The sequence below is a fragment of the Amaranthus tricolor genome, chromosome 14 (assembly GCF_026212465.1).
Source record: "Amaranthus tricolor cultivar Red isolate AtriRed21 chromosome 14, ASM2621246v1, whole genome shotgun sequence".
NCBI lineage: Eukaryota > Viridiplantae > Streptophyta > Magnoliopsida > Caryophyllales > Amaranthaceae > Amaranthus > Amaranthus tricolor.
The window spans coordinates 16,860,476-16,880,644 of NC_080060.1; the positions used below are offsets into that span (position 1 = coordinate 16,860,476).

The window sequence follows — 20,169 nt, forward strand, 5'->3', positions numbered from 1 at the left end:
AAAGGTTGTCTTACTGGTTCATCTTCATCTAAATAAATAATTTAAAATTATAAAACTATAATTAAATAAATAAATAATTTAAAATTTAATTAATTTGAAGAATAAAATTATAAAACTAACAGATAGTTTGGAAATTGACTCGTTTACCACGAGCTTGTCTTTGTTGTTGTTCTTGTAGTTGTTCTTCATGTGATCTTGTTGATGACTGTCGAGATACATGTATCCCAATAAGGGTCCTTGGTTCCTCTTCTTGTTCTTCTTCTTCTTCATCAATTTGTATTTCTCTTTCCACTTCTTCTGCATAATTGTGTAATTCTGGGTCGTACCCTTCTGGATAATTTGGTTCATAATTATAATTACTAATCGAAGGTGTTGTTGATACCGACGGAGTAGAAGTGGCCTTTCTTTTGGAGGAGCTGGAACCTCCCAATGATTTTGCCACTTTAGTAACTTTTTTTGAGAATTTTTTCAAAAATAAAGACATGATTGATAATATTGTAATAATAATAGAATTAAGAAATAAATAAATAATTAATAGACTAATTACGTAATTAACTAAATTAAGAAATAATTAAAAGACTAATTTTGTAATTAAGAGAATAATCGCGTAATTAAAGAATTAAGTAGATAGAGTAAGTAGAGAGAGTAGGAGAAGAGATGAGTTGTGAATGAAAATGATTGAAAGTGGTGGGTATTTATAGAAAAAATTGCAACGGCTAGAAACGGCTAGTTTTTCACGATTCCGGTTCCATGGAACCGTTGGACCGGTTTCGGTTCCAAACCGCGGTTCTTAGGTCCGGTTCATGCAGTTTTTTTCCGGCGGTTTCACGTTTCCAGCAACTTTTTTTCCGGCGATTTCACGGTTCCGCGGTTCGGGGTGGTTCGCAACCTGGCCCAAACGGTTCCGGTTCCGGATCCGCTTCCAAGCTGTTCGGGACCGGTCCGGTTCCGGGTAACCCGCCCCGTGGCCATCACTATATATATATATATATATATATATATATATATATATATATATATATATATATATATATGTATATATATATATATATATATATATGTATATATATATATATATGTATATATATATATATATATGTATATATATATATATATATATATGTATATATATATATATATATATGTATATATATATATATATATATATATATATATATATATATATATAGATTTTGGATCAAATGAGAAGGGGTATGAAAATGAGAAGGGTGAGAAGTAATCTAAACCATTCATTTTTTTGATCAACGGACAGATTTAATTAGCATTTTTTCATAGTTGCACGCGGTTCAATTTGGATTTTTCATGTAATTTGAACCGGTTTTTTATTGATTAACCGGTTCAATATATAAAGAATTTTTTTTTTCTCTCTCCTACTTTACTTTCTCGACATTTTCTTTGCGTTCCATCCTCAAGAATTTTCGTCTTCCTCCCGTTCATTTTTCTTGGATTTTATTTGTTCTTCAATCGTTTGAATCTCAACCGTTCCATCCTGCTTTACTTTCGTTTGAATCTCGACATTTTCATTGTTCTTCAATCGTTCTTGGATTTTATTTCAGGTATTTCAGTTCTTGATTTAAGGGTTTATTTTCTTCGATTTTTGGTGTTTATTTGAATATTACTCTGGTATTTGATATTTAGGGTTAATTTCTGTTGATATTATTTGATATTACTCTGCTTTACTTCGATTTTCATCTTGTTCTGCGACTTTTCATTTTCATTCGATTTTTAGGGTTAATTTCTTCATCTTGTTCTGCGACTTTACTTCGATGTTTTCATTTTTTTAGTCTCGACATTTTGATATTATTTTTGGTTTAATTCTGGTATTTTAAATCTTCGATTATCACTTTTTTTTTTAGTTGTCATGGCAAAAACAAGAGGTTCGTCAACTTCGAAGTCAGGTCATCAACGAGGTCGCAGTATTCCAGTTGATATTCCCTCCACTTCTAATTTACATTTGAATTCCAACACAAGAAAGAGAAGAGCTGAGGAAACTGACAATGTACAACAAAGGTCTGTAAGGTATGTTGAATTCCAAAATTGTAATTCCAACAAAGTATTCCAGGTCATCAACATTGTAATTATTCATAGTCATAGTATCCTTTATTGATAACATAGTATCTTTTTCTAAGAACATTGTATATTTTTTTTGTTGTTGCAGGTTGAGATCTACATTCCAGACAAAAAGTAGACCTTCTCAATTGATCAAATTGATGAAGGGATTCACTGAGAAACAAAAAATCTCAGTGAGAGAGATTGGTTTTGGTGGCCTTCTTGATTTAAAGTTATGTAGAAATCCATCTGCAATGCTTGGTTGGCTTGTAGATTGTTTTGATCCCGGTAGTTGTATGTTTTCAATAGACTCTTTCAAGTGCTTTCCCATTTCTGAATATGATGTATATGATGTTTTTTGTCTACCTCTGAACCCAAACAATGATGTAGATATAGTTTCAAGGTGTGCGAACAAGTATAATCCTGATTTTCCCTTGAAACAAGAATTTAGATCCTTTTTTGGTTATGAAGATACAAATGCAGCAATTCCTTTAGAATTGCTTGAACGAATGATCCCTAGGATGATTGATGGTGGGGATGAGTTCAAGCAACTTTTTGTGTTGCATGCTATTTCTTCTTTCTTAGCCCCAACCCAAAACAGAACAATAGACCTTAAGATTGTAAAGTCCATAATAGATTCGAATAAGATTAGTTCTTTTAATTGGTGTAAGTATGTGCTTGATCAGTTTTGTGACTCTGTTGTTAGATATCGTAAAGGAAAGGTGCAATTTTTTTCTGGATGCATTGTTTTGTTGGAAATAATTTATTTTCATCGTTTGAAATTCAAGAATATCTCTTTGCCATCCTCTTTACCCCTTATCTCTCATTGGACTGATAAGGATGTGTCAAAAAGAATTAAGGAGGAAACATCTGCTAATCATTTTGGCAGTGGTTTAATTTTGAGTACATATCCCGTGAGTCAGACGATGGTTTTTGAGTATGGTCAAGCTGTTGGGTTAAAGGTGAACAACGTTGATATTGGTCAACCAAGTGTAAATGCAGAACCCTTCAGAGATCAAACAGTGCAAGACGAAGATAAAATTGAGTTTCACTTGCCGTTAAATGCAATGCGTAATTCTGAAATACGCCAAGTAGCTGAGGATGTAAGTATGATCTTACTTATTTATGTATAACAAACATTTTAATGATAACACAGTAGCATTCTCCTGTATCTTTAAGTATGATCAAACACAGTAGCATTTTAATCACAAACATTTTAAGTATGATAACAAAGTAGCATTCTCCTGTATCTTTAAGTATGATCAAACACAGTAGCATTTTAATGATAACATTTTAATGATATGCACAGTAGCATTTTAAGTATGTAAGTGTAAGTATGATCAAACAGTAGCATTCTCCTGTATAACAAACATTTTTCAAATTTTCAAAATAGAACACAGTAGCTATACATTGTCATAGTAACTTTTAATCACAACATAGTATCTTTTTCTAAGAACATAGTAGCATTCACCTTGGCAACAAATATTTTTCAAAATTTCAAAACAGAACACAGTAGCTATACACAGTCATAGTAACTTTTAATGATAACATAGTATCTTTTTCTAAGAACATAGTAGCATTCACTTTTGGAAAATAATCATAACATAGTATTTTAAGAACATAGTTACTTTTAATTTGAACAACATTTAACTTTATCTTTACTTATTTTTGTAGGAAATATGTGAGTTGCTGATGCTGATGAGGAGAGACACTCAAGTTGTCTCCGAGTTTTACATGCAGAAAATTAAGTTGTTTTTAGAACAAAAACGTTCATTTTCTTCTCCTCCTGTCCCTTTTCCTGATGTTCCTTCTACCTCATCCACACCTTTTTCTGAAACCCAAAGTTTTTTCATGAATCCTACCGTGCTCAATACAATCGATGAGATAGTTGACACGGTTAAATGGGTTACCTCTATTCCCAGGATGGTGAATGAGGTTTTTGTTGCTGATGAGGGTGATGTAGATGTAGATGTAGTGGATGAGGTTGAATTGGATCAAGTTGTAAATAATGTTGTAAATAATGTTGCTGATGAGGGTGATGATGATGTTGTAAATAATATCACTGTTTTTGAAAGCCATGGTTATGAGAATGTATTGATACATGGCAGGGCTAAGTGTTCCATTCCTTTCAGAGGTGTGAATGATAAATTTACATATGTTTCACATCTGCTGAAGTCAAACAAAAAATATATGAGACAACTTGGTTCGTTACTTCAAGAAACAGTTGACTATTGTTTTGTTTCTGATCAATGTTTTGACAATAGGTGAGTCTTTTTTTTTGGTTTTTCTTTTTATGTGATTTTTGTTTTTTATTATACTTATTTAATTCCTTTTTATTTGACAGTGAATTGCTCATTAATTATGAGGACAATTTGAGGATTCAAAGGGAAGAGTTTTATACTCTTGGGGATCCCTCAAAGTGTACTCATGTTTCTGTTGTGGATTGTTGGTGTTTATTGCTCAATGAAAATGAAAAGAACAAGCAATCTTCAAAAAAGTTCTTCTTTAGTGCTAGTTCTAGTGTACGTTTTTTGTCATTTTTATTCTAAATTACTTTTATTTTATTTTGAATTATTTTTAGTTATTTCATTGTTTTTTTTTTACAGCTTGCTTTGTTGGATTTTAATAATAATGGTGGTTCTGAACAAATTGATTTAATTTGTGATTCTTGGGTCAAATGGGTGGATTTCAACCAAGTTGATTTGACTAAGTTTGATCTGGTAAGATATTTTTTTAATGATTGATTGGCTTATATAGTCACTATTTTAGTTGTTATAGCTATTAATAGGTAGTTAGTACTTGTGCAGTCACTTTTTTTTAGATATATTTATTGATTCAGTGATATATAATATACAGATTGTTGTCCCGATATTGAAAGGCAGTCAGTACTTCTTACTTCTTCTGAATATGAAGTTAAGAATGGTTCAATGGATAGACAATGTGAACCATACTGCTGTTTCAGAAGAAGAAATTAGAAAGCTCGGTGACACTATGGTATGTGTAGCATTTTATTATCCTGAAAAACCTTTTGCCTATGTTGCTAAGATTATGAAATATTTATTAATAAATATTTAAATGAAACTTTTGTAGAAAGATTTGTTGTCAACAATTTTTGATGATAAGATGCAAGCTACTCATGTTATTCCATTATGGAAAATGGAACGAGTTCCCACCGATTGGAAAATGACTGCTAGGACAAACATTGAAAGTGATGTATTTATGATGATGAGCATGCTGTTTTTCGAGGGAACAGTTGATTTCCAGTGTCCAATATTGAATGCAGTTACGATTTTTCTTCTTAATATTATTTTTAAATGTATTTTTTTTGAATGACATTCTAATTAAAAGATTCAAACTAAATGTATTTTCTTTTTATGTAGGCTCCATTGAGACATGTGGCAAGAGTTAAGATTGCCGGATCTTTATTGTTATCTGATTTGAACAAACAAAGATCCAAAGTTTTAGAAGAGCTGTCCAATTTTAAAGATAAAAGACGCTCCATTGCCAAACAAGTTTCTATCAGAAGATTAAAGATTCGTTAATGTGAAGTACAAGATGAAGTTGTGAATTTTTAAGTTGTACAAACATTTGATGGAACATAGTAGATAATCAGGCACTTAGGCTTAGGCTTTAGGTTGTACAAGATGAAGTACAAGGCTGATATTTTTGCAACAAAGTTTTTTCAAAATTACAAAACAGAAGACAGTAGCTATACATTGTCATAGTAACTTTTAATCACAACATAGTATCTTTTCTTAAGAACATAGTATCATTCACTTTTGCAACAAAAGTTTTTTCAAAATTACAAAGGAGTTGTAATTACAAAGTGGTATGCTATGTTGTTGGTGCTAACCGCCCCCCTGTATGGTAAACTAAGGAGTTTTCTTGGTTAGACTCAATTCATAAGAGGAACAAGAGAGAGCATGTAGTATGACCGGAATTCTATTTGATAAAGAAGCATTCGTTATCAAACCGTTGGATGCAAAGATGTCATATAAAAAAAATAGATGAACCACAATGCCTATTTGGTAACTCAGCATGTCAAGTATGATTGGCTCCCGTTATGGTGCTCCAAATGTAAACAATTTGGGCACATGAATTGGAGTGTCGGGTTGGCATCAAGCAAACCAATCACCGGCCTAATCTGTTGGTAAATGAGGATGGTTTCAGGCCGGTAAAGTCGAAGTGGGTGAGAAAAAATAAAGGTTTATCAATTGACCAGAAAACCGCCATGTTTAATGGGCAAATTTAGCAGCATGTAGGAATCCTAAAATTGCAGTAACAGCTGATGTTCCTAAACCTTTGTGCATCCACTAGTAAGGAGGATGCTATGAATCCAGCAGAACATCCGTGTGCATAACCAGTCAAATGTACAGAAGACAGTAGCTATACATTGTCATAGTAACTTTTAATCACAACATAGTATCTTTTCTTAAGAACATAGTATCATTCACTTTTGCAACAAAAGTTTTTTCAAAATTACAAAACAGAAGACAGTAGCTATACATTGTCATAGTAACTTTTAATAACAACATAGTATCTTTTCCTAAGAACATAGTAGCATTCATTTTTGCAACAAAAGATTTTTCAAAATTACAAAACAAAAGACAGTAGCTATCCATAGTCATCTTAATATAATCTCTTTATCTATCTGTTCTTCAGCATCAATTTTCCTGCATAACAAAAATTTTGCACTTTCATTTACATAATCAAACTATTTAATAAGGATACAATATAATATAAGCAAATTATATATATTTTATACCTTAAGTCGGGTATCTTTTGTTGATGGGCAATTTCGACTATCATGATAATCAAATTTACCACAAGTTTTGCACTTTCTTTTGGGCTTCTTGCTTTGCTCAATAGTTTGTTCCTTTTCCCCAATTATTCTTTGCCTTTTTCCTTTGTTCTTTGATTGGATTGGGTTTTGTATTTCCATTGTCGAAGATGAACTTGTGCCTACTAACAATTCGATTTGTTGCTCTTTAGTAATGTCCACCCTCACATCATCACTTTTCTCCAATTTTCTACTAATATCTTTTAGGTTTTGTAAAAGTGATTGTAAATCACTCTCACTCCGTTGAGCTAAACCTACACAATTGAATATTTCACACCAAACTTCCCCCAACAACTTCCCCACGTTGTTACACTTTTTGCTCTCTTCAATCAGATTCCCATGCAAATCAAAAATAGGCTTCTTTAATGCTAGCTTCGTCCAACGATCTAAAACATATTGCTTTGGTATTTGTGTTATTTGTCTTGCACTCATAACACAAATCGCATGGGAACATAATATTCCTATCCGTTTAAATAACTTGCAATCACAATCTACCTTCAACTCGTCAATCGAACTTCCCAGTATAAAATTCACCTTGTACATCTTACTTACCGTTGAGTCCAAAACAGTTATACTTTCCACACTTTCATTCTTTTCAATACTTTGAATATAAGTTTTGAAACAAGACTTATAAACTTCATTTTGAAAAAGAAAAAAAATTTTTCTAGTATAGACTTCACCGGCATGTTTTTCAATCGGCAATGGTGTTTTATATTGTGGGTTTGTGTGAAGTGATTCAGCATTGAGCTTATCTTGTTTGTACCTCTGTGCATCCATTGCACTTTCATAACTCATATAAAATTCAACAAGTGTCATGTGAGGGTTTGAAAAATGGTTGAAGAAACTATTAACACTTTCCGATCGGGATGTAGTTCTCAAAATCCCCCCCAATGGGATATCCCTAAAATATGCGGGTATCCATTGATCTCGTATACTAAATATACTAGTAAACCATTTATCTGTTTGAAGATTGTATTTGGTCATAATTCCCTCCCATTTTTCTTCAAATTCATCTTCTTCTTGATCAATATTCCACACACACCCATTTAATTCTTTCAAAAAATCTTCATTTTTGTTCAATTCCGGTCCAACTTTATCAGTCACTTTACTCATGATGTGCCACATGCAAAGTTTGTGTATTGTGTGTGGAAATACATTTTTAATCGCAATTTTCATTGCAGGGTCTTGATCAGTTATCAAATATGTTGGCATACACTCCCCCATACAATGTAAAAAAGTTCTAAATAACCACTCAAAAGATTCACTATCTTCCTTAGCTAATAAACCTATACCAAATGTAATACAAGACTTATGATGATCTACTCCGGTAAAAGGGGCTAAAACCATGCTATACTTATTGGTGTTATAAGTACAATCAAAAGTAACCATTTCTCCAAATAAACAATAATTCTTTCTACTTATCGCATCGGCCCAAAATAAACGTGATATGTGGTCCTCCTCATCTAAAGCATAATCAAAATAAAACCCCGTGTAAATATCTCTTTTTCTGATAAAATTCTCGATCAACATCTTCCCATCATCTCCTTTGATATATGCTTTCAAATCCCTATGGAAATTCTTAAAATCTTGCATTGTCACTCCCACATTCTCATAACTCCCGACATTTTCCTTAAACAATCTAAAGGATTTGACCGGTCCTATATTAACCCGTGCATTCTTAGATATGAAATTTTTGTGCAACAAAGTCATTTTCCTATTACCCAATAAAAATTGACGCGATGTAGGGCTAACTAGACAATGATTGTGCGCCTCTTCGAATTTTAAAACATGGTATGTTCTCTTCGCTATGTCATATTTCAAAATCAATCTAGCTTTACAACCAATTCTTTTGGTTGATCTCTTATAACGTGCAACAACATCTGCACTTTTCTTAGGGTTAGGTTTTATAATACCCTCCCTACTACAAACAAAATATTTTAAAAAAACAATACCCTTTTTTTTGTAGGTAGTAGATGAACGTATATCAAAACCGCAAATTTCAGCATATTTACCATAAAAATCTAAGGCTTTCTCTAAGTTTTCAAAAGCCATACCAACAAATGGCTTTTTATCAAACTCACAATGAGGAATCCACAGGGTTGAACCATTTGGGGTAACTTGTGTAATAGTTCTTGGAGTTTGAGTCCCTGTATAACAATCCAAAGTTTTTCCAAAATTAAAAAAGAAGGCAGTAGCTATACATCGTCATAGTAACTTTTAATCACAACATAGTATCTTTTTTTAAGAACATAGTAGCATTCACCTTGGCAACAAAGATTTTCAATATTACAAAAAAACGAAATCAAAATATGCACAATCATAACTTAGTATTTTTTTTTTGAAGAACATAATAACATTACCTTCTGACAATTCTTTTTCATTGTTGGAAGTTTTTGGTGAATCTTCCACATTTAGCACTTTTTGTAAATCTTCCATAGTATCTCAATCTGAGTCTGTTAATCAAAATCAACAAGAAGATTCACATCAAGATCTGAGTCTGTAAATCAAAATCAACAAAGAAAAACGAAAATGAAAATCTGACTCTCAGTTTTGAAGATACTAAATCGAAAACGAAAATGAAAAACTAAGAAATCAATCAAAACAAATCTGAATTTGTAAAAGGTACACATAAGAAAACGAAAACAAGTAAAGATTTTTGACAGACTAAGTAATCAAGAGAAGAGGAAATTTTCGCAGAAGAAAACGAAAACTAAAAAATGAATCAAAACAAATCGAAAAATAAAAACTATAAAATGGTAAATTTCTAATTTGCATACCTTAATTCAATAGAAGAGGAAGATTTCGCAGAAGAAATCAAAGGTTTTTCGAAGGTTTTTCGAAGGTTTTGAAGGTTTTTCGAAGAGTATAGCTTGGAAGAGAGAAGGCGCTTGTGTTCTTCCGGCTTTTTTTTTTTTTGCCCTATTTTTTCCGGCTTGATATCTAGACCATTAGATCTTTGAGAAATCGACGGCTCAAAATCCTTCTCACCCTTCTCATTTTCATACCCCTTCTCATTGGATCCCTCCCCTATATATATATATATATATATATATATATATATATATATATATATATATATAATGTTTATATTTTATATTGATACTTTAGTTTTACACAAAAAATTATTATGATACCGTTCTTAGCAAGGGTATTTACCTAGTCAACTACTAAACTAATTAGAACTTTTGGTCTACATTGCCATAATTAAATTGATGCAAAAATCTGGTCAATTTACCGCAAGATTACCTCAATTAACTAAAGTTTTTAATTACTAATTTGACTCATAATTAGATTATTAAAATAGGCGGTATATTTTGGCTTTTTATGAGATTGAATTATGAATGGAAACTTAAATATACATGTGTATAAAATGTTTGACCAGTCCATAACATATTTAACCAAATTATTAATAACTGAACCAAAAAAATATATTTCTTCATGGAAAGTACCTAACATAGTTGATGACTTTGAATAGAGAATCCTGAATCTAAAACTAATGCACAAAATATTTTTTAATAAAGATTTTTATTGCTGATACTCGTCATTACATTATAACATAGGCGGTAATTGCTTTGGCTCCTAAGAAACATAAATAATCTATATATCTATCTAAATTATTTCTATATACAAAACTAATACTTTGTGCTATTCGCCCTAAAAGTCCTATTTGACTTTTGACACTGTTCATCAATCATTAATGATTTGTATTTTATTCTTAATCTATAAATTATAACATTGTCAAGTGAAATCTTGTTTAATTTGTTTAGATACAAATATCATTAATATCAACATTTTACAATTTTTTAATTATGCAAAATTAGAGATTTTATGCTAGCCGTCTTAGTCTCATCTATTTCAGTCTTTTGTTTCTCCTTCCTTTTATAATATACATCGGAATTTTCAAAAGAAAAAATGACGAAAAATATGCCAAGTCAAATCATAAATAATAATAAAAAAATTGGAAAATAACACATAGCAACAAATGAATTAATTTGATAGGACTATAATTGATTGGGTGACAATTTATTTTTCTAAATAAATTTAAAGTTAAATTAGGTAAGTATTGTATTATAATCATAATCATCATATCGTAAATCATAATTATAATAATAATAATCATAATCATAAATACTAATGAAAAAACTGAAAAATAACATATGGCGATTTCTTAGAGTTTCGCCGAATGTACTAATTTGATAGGACTATAATTGATTATGTGACAATTTATTTTGCTAAAAAAATTCGAAGTTAAATTAGGTAAGTATTATATCATAATCTTAATCATCATATCATAAATCATAATTATTTTAATTACAATCATAATCATAATCATAAATACTAATAAAAGAACTGGAAAATAACACATGGCGATTTCTTAGAGTTTTGCCAAATGTATTAATTTGATAGGTTTATAATTGATTGTGTGACAATTTATTTTCCTAAATAAATTCAAAGTTAAATTAGGTAAGTATTATATCATAATCACAATCATCATATCATAATTATAATAATCACAATCACAATCATAATCATAATCATAATCATAAATACTAATAAAAGAACTGAAAAATAACATATAACGACTTCTTAAAGTATCGCCAAATGTATTAATTTGATATGACTATAATTGACAGTGTGACGATTTATTTTCTTAAATAAATCTAAAATTAAATTGAGTAAGTGTTATATCATAATCATAATCATCATATCATCATAATCATAAATACTAATAAAAAAAATATAAGATAACACATGTCGATTTTTTAGAGTTTTGCCAAATATATTAATTTGATAGGACTACAATTAATACCGTGACAATTTATTTTCCTAAATAAATTTAAAGTTAAATTGAGTAAGTATAATATCATAATTATAATCATTATATCATAAATCATAATCATAATAAATATTAATAGGAAAATTCCACATAGTAGCCTTGAGGTATTAGGTTTTCAACGTGGTAACCAAAGCTTTTTAAAAACGCGGTAACCCTGAGGTTTACCAAATTCTTTCTCCATGACCTTTTTACATATATAGAAAATATTTGAAAATGTTAATTACAAAGCTTATACTTTGATGTACGCCTAATTATTTATTTTACAAGATCAAATTGCATCAGTTTCATAAATTTTCCTGAAATATAAACCCGAACTCTACTATCTTTCCTTCAAATTACATTTTCCCCCCAAGTTCGAACCCTAGTTTTTTCAATTCTGTTCTACTATCAATTTATGAAATTGATGCAATTAGATATGATGAAACGAATAAAAAGGCATACAATAAGGTTTAAGCTTTGTAATTAACGTTTTAATTCAAACGTTTTCTATGTAAAAAGGTAATAGAGAAAAAATTTGATAAACCTTAGGGTTATCATGTGGATTTTTAAAAAGTTTTGGTTACAACGTGAAAACCCAATATCTCGAGGTTACCACGTGGAATTTCACATATTAATTAAAAACTGAACAATAACACATGACGACTTTTTAGAGATTTACTAAATGTATTTATTTGAGAGGAATATAAATGATTGTGTGACAATTTCTTTTCCTAAATAAAGTTAAAGTTTAATTGGGTAAGTAAATATTATTACATTAATTCTTTATATCTAAATATGAATCTTAAGTAAATCATTTTCAAAAAAACATAACTTATACTAAGTAAGGAATTATTTTTGAAAATATTTTCATTTAAATTATCATCGTAATCATAAATGTTGATAAAAAAGTTGGAAAATAGCAAATAATGACTTAGAACTTTATCAAATGTATTACTTTAGTATTTACATAATTTTCATAAATAAAAGAGTTTTTTCTTGCATTATTCTCAAAAATTTTATTTTATATTATATCTCTATACAAAACTTTATGTATTGCACCGGCTTTTAAATTAATATAGGACTATATTAGGATGAATAGCAGAGTAATATATACACAAACCATTTTGGAACACATGTCACATTAACAAAACAAAAATTCCCGCCCATTTCAAAATTTGCTATATTTATTGAATACTTCTATCAAATATTCACCCAGATAATCGAGTGATTTATTAATTTGAAAATTTGCCATATATTAAATGAATATCAAATATTCACCCTCATAAATCATCATTTCATTCTATATACTAAAACAAAGACTACCTAATGACACGTGTTGGCCTCTGGTAAAAAAATTTTCCGCTCAAATTAGCTTTTCACACTTTCTTATAACTTTATTGTAGTTTCCAGGACAAGATTACTATACATTAATGAATGCTATGGCAATTCTATATGGCTATTAATTTTGCCTATTTAAGATTAAGGCGATTTATATCTTTATACCAATTGAAATAATATATGTGATTTTAATAAGATTGAAAACAAATTTTCCTCCCTTTATATGTGTTGGAATATTATATGTGATTGAAAATAAATTTTCTATTAAAGATTTATCTTCTATATATTAATACAAAAAATTGTGATATTTTCTACTTCTAAATTAGGCATGCCTCTTTATTTATACTGTATATTATTAGTCATCATTCTATATACTAAAATGTTTACTAAATGCGGTTGATAAATAACTTGATCGAGTAAGTGACTAACTGCAAAAATATTTATGTTCTATAACTATTACGAAGCAAAGACAAAAAGAGGTCAAACAAAAATAAATAAACTTATTATTATTAAAAAGGAAATTTTGATATTAATAATCCAACCTTTCATTCATCTGCTGTGAATAATCTCACCTATAGATTATTTTTTAATAATCCAACCTTTTACTTTTTTTCGGTCAGCATACTAATAGGGTATGCTGATAGCAAACTAAGGGCAAATGTTAGATTATTAAAAAAAAATAAAAGATAGTGCTAGCAAACTAAAGACAAAGGTTGGATTATTAAAAAATAATCTAAATGTGGGATTATTCACAACGGATGGATGAAATGTTTGATTATTAATATCAATTTTTCCGATTAAAAATGAAATGGGTAACTCAAAGGCTTAAAATTAATCAAATGAGGTAAGCAGCAAAGTGAAGGCATATAAAATGTCGTCATTTACAAGATTATGACTTTCATACACCATTCCTATTTATCAACACCCAGAAATAAATGTTGTGTTCAAAAAAAAAAGTCTTCTAGAAAAGAGAAAGGCAAATGAGATAAAATTGTAATTTGATAATTTTTCTATGTTAGAATTCTTCTTTACATATACAAATATTACTATGTGGAAATTCGTTAAAATATATCAATAATTTAAGTTCATTATATTTCATCAAGTACTCAGTCATTGAAAAGACTCATTTAAAATTAAGGAGTTTTTCTTTAGATTATTGTATGATATGATATGATGACTTCGCTATCTTTGTCTCACTTAGTTTGTGCACATTTTCAAATATATTAATCTATGTCCTAATGCATCTTATTGTGCATAAGTATAAATTATAAAAAGATATTAATAAATTGCATTATGACGAATCAAATAGGATCTCAATTGACTATGATTTAATTCATATATTTGGAATAATTCAAATTAAGAGTGTTAGGAATAATTTTAAAAACTAAATTGGCTAAATGAAGGGAGTATATTTATAGTATAGTTGAATTTGAATAATTAAAAGTGTTAAAAAACTAAATATAGTATAGGAGTTTAAGGTATCTCAACGAGAGGTTTTCTTAAAAGATAAGTTGAAGTTGGTAAGAAATTATTTTTTTGTTTGAACGTCAAAAAGAGAAAGAAACTTTGTGTTTTGGGTTTTTCAAGAATATATTTTTCTTATTTTACAAGTACTCTTTATTTTCATTTTGTATAAGTTGTTTAAACTAAAAATCAAAATAAGTATTTATCCATGCATTTTTCTTGTATATCTACTCCATTATATACGTTAGAGTATTTATAGTCTATTCAATTTTTGATAAAATAACTTTTTGTATATTATGTTTAATACGGATAGTCAACTAATATTTACATACATACATTTAATATATAGCGATTATTAAATAGCTCGTGCTTAGCATGAGTAATCAACAATTATGTTCTAATAATGTGTAACTATTGTTATTTATTATTCAATTTTCTTTGTTGTGATTTTTTAAAAATTATTATTCATAGTTCTCTTTCTTAACTTTTATTTAATTTATTTGTAACGATTATATTATTTATGTATAATAATTTCTAAATGCCTTGAAATGCTTCAAGGCTTTCTTGGGAAGGGTGAACAGCTGACACCAATGGCTTAAGGCATTAGCAAGCACAAAATTTACCAGTTGTAGTCTAGCTTCATAAGATAACCCCCTGGCTTGCCATGACCTGATTCTACTAGTCATTTTCTCGACTAGCATATCACATCCAGCTATAGAAATTCTCCTTTACGTTAGAGGAACACCCAAGTATTAAAAAGGCAAAGTGCTTAAAGGGAGGTTAAGCTCCTGCACAATTTGGTTCTTAATAACATGAGGGGTGCCTACCAAATACAAAGCAAACTACTAAAATTAGCAATGATACATGACGAATTAGAGAACAAATCAAGACCTTGGCGAAGAATCCTAATAGAATAAGCATTACCCTTGCAAATTAGCAATAAGTCATCATCAAAGCATAAGTGACGTAATTTGATAGTTTTAGACTGAGGGTGAAAAGAAAAACCTAGATCTGTGCTAGCCATACGAAGAATTCGGGAAAAATATTCCGTCCCAATAATGAACAACAGAGGAGACATAGGGTCACCTTGCCTCACTTCCCTTTACACCACAAGGGGTGTGCTAATGATCACCAAAGAATGCTGGTTGTAAAGATGTAGGCCATGTTAATCTGATAAAAGTGTTTAGGGAAGTTGAGAGCAGACATAACATCCGGAATGAAATCTCGTTCCATATAGTATCATGAGCTTTTGTCAAATTAACTTTAATCAAACAACTCGGAGAACAACTTTTCCTACCGTAGTGGCTATTCAAGTTTGGCAGAAAAGTATGTTGTGCAAGATACTAGATTTACAAAAAAGGCCCCTTGAGGAGGGCTAATCATATGATCAAGCACTGTATGGAGCCTTGCACAAATGAGCTTCATGATACATTTTTATAGAACATGACAGCATAAAATCGGACGAACGTCACATGGAGTATTAGCATCGGTGCTCTTAGGGATGAGAGTAATTTTCGTCATTGTCCAAGCTTTGAGCATCCTGCCACTGTCAAAGAACATTTCGATTGCTTTAGTTATATCTGAACCAATTATAGGCCAAGCTGCTCCATTAGAATCCACTATTATAACCATCTAGGCTTAAGCTTTTATCAATCGGAATGCTCCAAAGGGCTTCCTTAATTTCTAAAGTTGAAAAATTAAGGTTCAATATATCCCTTTAAGTCTTAGTGAGGAATGGACCCATTCGGATGATGTGCATATTAATTCTCTTTCTATTAAACATTGAAGAACAATAGAGATTAGCATAAAAATTTTGAAGTCCGTCTTACAAACATCTAATGTGATGCCTTCATTTAAGTGGAGAGTATTGATCTTGTTTTGGCTTCTTCTTTGCTTGATGCAAATGTGAAAATATTTGGTGTTATTGTCTCCATGTTGTAGCCAAGAGAGTTTAGCCTATTAACTGAGGTAGGAGAATAACCTCCTTCAACTTTTGCACTTGAGTTAGCAACATACTTTCTTAGTCAACCAAATCAGCATCTGAAGGGCTATAGTGTAGGAGATTTTGAACCTGATCCAACTGTTAGGTAGTGATACTATTAGAGATCTTGCCATGATCGGTATAAAAGGATTCCTTCAAAACCCTCTTCAGATTATGTAGCTTCCGGTGAATTTGAAAACTTAAGATCCCCTGCACAAGCTTATTCTATTTGTTTCGAACCACCTCTAGGAACTTATCACTGTGTGTCCACATGTTGAAGAAACGAAAGAGTTTTTTACCAGAGTTTACCTTGATGAATCTCACTAGCATAAGAGAATGATTATAGTCACCTTTAGGTAAAAGCATGACTTCTGCATCAGCAAAGGAATTATTCTATTCTTGATTTCCAAGCACTCTGTCAAGCTTACACATGACTCTACCTTTCCATACTCTTTTATTTGTCCAAGTAAAGAACCGACCACTAAATTTGATTTCAAGAACCCTACAATTGAACATACAGTTCCAAAGATGAGTTGTTTCTTGGAATCTAGCTTCATGACTTATCTGTTCATCCATCCTAGCGACACAGTTGAAGTCTTCTAGTACTATCAAAGGACTACACATATGAGTACTAACGTTATTCCATTTGTTGAAAGACATGCATTCTTTCCTTTGGAGCTATCGCTCTATAAACAAAGAAGCAGAAAAAGATGTTCCCATTAAATGGATGTACCTTTAAGTGGATCAATTGACTACTACATTCGAGAATATTCACCTTTATTTCCTTCCCTTTCTAACCCACAACAATCCGACTTCTATTATGCCAAGCACGATTTTGAGTGAAACATCAGTTGTTACAAAGTCGAAAATAAAGAGGACCCAATGCATTCCTCTTTACCTTAGTCTCTAGGAATCCAAAAGGCTCACATTGTGATTCACAATGAATGTTGCTAACTCTTGTTGTTTCCAAGCCTTCTTGAGACCCCGAATGTTTCGACAAAGGATATTATTCATTTAAACAAATAGGGTTGGCCCCTAGTGCCTTATTTGTTGTTATCACTTTATCACCTCTATTATCCTCAAGGATAGAAAAAAAGCTTTGTGTAGCCACAAGCTGCATCTGATCATTCGGTCAATTAAGATGCTATTGAGAGTCTAGAGATGGTGTCTTTTGTGATTCAACATATTGGTTATTGTGAGAAGTGTGTTTCTTTGGTGTAGTATTAGACCTGGCTAGACTTGTAGATTTTGGCTGCACTAAGCTCACTAATGGTGGTCTGTGAGCCACTACACTTACCCGCACAAACCCCTCATCATCTACTACTTTCCTAGGCTTCTTCTTTGGGATCCACAGTCTAGTAACTGCGGTGCTACATTACTCCACTTTATGCTCCATACAATGACACTTAGTGCACATGATAGGCAGTCATGTGTACTTTACTTTTTGTGAAACCAATTCAACCTTTTCATTCTCAAACTTAACTTCATTAAGAATTTTTTCTTCAGGGTCAAGGTCCACCATAACTCAAGGGTACATCATCCTATCTATATCGGAAATAACTCAATCAATCCTTAGAACCGGTTCAACCATGCTTGCATAAGACCTAGACTCTCGTCTCCCCAATACTTGACATCCAAATTTGGCATTTTGATCTAGAGTGGCACTGTCTTTAAACTTTCTTTGCTAATAGATGAATCCAAATGTCTCCTATCAAACACTATTCCATTCATCTTACACACCGTATCGCTATCTTGGGTAGTTTGAAGATGGACTAGGAAGACTCTTTTCCCAATCATTTCAACTTTGTGAACATTGAGATTTTTCCAAATACGTTTCACAAATCCTTCAATCACATGAAGTGGTGGGTTTGCCCCCCAAAAAAAACAAATAACTGCAGTGCTCCAAAACTGAACTTCTTCACTAATCATATATGAAGTAATTTTCACAGGTTTAAAAGGGCGTTTACTTGAGTATTTATGTCCTTCTAGCATTAAATCTACTACAATTTTCGATTGCATTACTTCAGGGGCATCAAAATCCAATGGCACAGTGTTTGGGGAAACCGTTGCATCCATAATGTTATCTCTGCCTCCATTTGAACTGCAAACAACATTAGCCAACTTCACCTTCAAATTGGGGTTGTACCGCAAATTGGAAAGCGTCGGAAGACTTTTTGTGTAACGGAGCGTTCTTTTCGAATTTAGGTTTACAATAATATAATAGTAGGTAATGCTAAGCGGAAGTCTATCGTACCGTGATTATTGCAAAAAACAAATAAGACAAAACAGAATTTTCAATAAAAACAAAGAAAACTTAAATCATTAAAATATAATTTTACGTATTACATCTTTCTTTAATACATAATTATCGTTTTTACATACCCGTAATATAAACTACATATATACTAACATCACACAGACAATACTATAGCTTCTTAATAACTTCATGTAAAGTTACCTGCAGCATCTGCTCCCGAAATATGGGAACAGCCGATGGAAATCGGTCAGCTTTAAAAAAAACCGAGTATAAAAACTTACCGCAACTATACAAGTATGGATAGTATATGCACGACAATTAAGTAATAAGCAAAAATAAGTGCATTGCAATAAATAATATGCAAGGTATCTTATGTATTATAGGGAATTCATTTTTATATTAGATTCATTTATATATATATAACTTCTGGTCCTTCTGCTTGAGTACCAGGGCGTGATTTACTAACACTTCTGCTTGAGTGTTAGGGCGTGGAATCCGATTACTTATTTAATGAATGCAACACATATGATCTTTGTTTGATATATGTAAGGGCCTGTTAGGGTGAGGTAGACCAAAACCCCTAACTTAGTGGGAGTCGTCACTCCTCCAGTACAATGTTGCTCGAGCCACAGATCAGGTTAAACAACCTTACTGTGTTCGCCGTATTTTACGTGCCGGAAAACACGTCCCACGTTTTTTACATGCCGGAAGCATGGTTCGGCATTTCCTTACTATCAAGCCTTTTTATTATCATGTTACTGTTTTCATATAAATGCAACATTACAATAACATACAATAGAAATAAATTCATTACGACTTACATACAAATAATCATTTATTATTATTAAAATCAAAACTAAATGGGTCTTTAGTATTTATTTATAAATAAATTTCAATTATGCTTCATTATTTTCTTAATAACTTATTTTTAGATTTAATACATGAATAATTAATTTCCTTAAGATTAAAATCTACATGAAATATTTTAAAATAAATAACTTATTATTAATTGAGTTGGCGTATATTCTTATTCACCAAAATAAATTAATTTTAATTATTATTTTCATTTTTCTTTCTTTTTGCCTACAATAACAATTTAGATTATTAATTTATTTCTTTAAAATTTAAATATCACAAAATTTTACAAAAAAAATAATTTAAATGAAATGAAAATACAGTAACACTAAAAAAAATTATTTTTTTTTTCCAGAATTATTTATTTTTAACCAATTTATGAATTTTCTTATTTTATGCGTTTTTTAAGCAAAAATTAATAATAATATTTATACTCAACTATAATTCACGAAATTAATACACAACTTATATTTCATATGTATATATGTACAGAAAAATTTTCGTTTAAAAATATTAATGTTTACTATTTTAATTAAAATTATTTCAGA

The 20,169-nt window shown here is 30.7% G+C and overlaps 2 protein-coding genes across 2 annotated transcripts; one reads left to right on the forward strand and one right to left on the reverse strand.

Moving 5' to 3' along the window:
• Positions 1-1,213: 1,213 nt before the first annotated feature.
• On the forward strand, positions 1,214-3,446 carry LOC130799459 (uncharacterized). Its single transcript, XM_057662551.1, has 2 exons — positions 1,214-2,040; positions 2,180-3,446. The coding sequence occupies exons 1-2, from the start codon at positions 1,883-1,885 to the stop codon at positions 3,201-3,203; spliced, it is 1,182 nt and encodes a 393-aa protein (XP_057518534.1). The 5' UTR covers positions 1,214-1,882; the 3' UTR covers positions 3,204-3,446.
• Positions 3,447-6,694: 3,248 nt separating this feature from the next.
• On the reverse strand, positions 6,695-9,927 carry LOC130799360 (protein FAR1-RELATED SEQUENCE 5-like). Its single transcript, XM_057662461.1, has 3 exons — positions 9,271-9,927; positions 6,969-9,057; positions 6,695-6,743 (listed from the first exon to the last, which is right to left on the reverse strand). The coding sequence occupies exons 1-3, from the start codon at positions 9,344-9,346 to the stop codon at positions 6,695-6,697; spliced, it is 2,214 nt and encodes a 737-aa protein (XP_057518444.1). The 5' UTR covers positions 9,347-9,927.
• Positions 9,928-20,169: the final 10,242 nt, after the last annotated feature.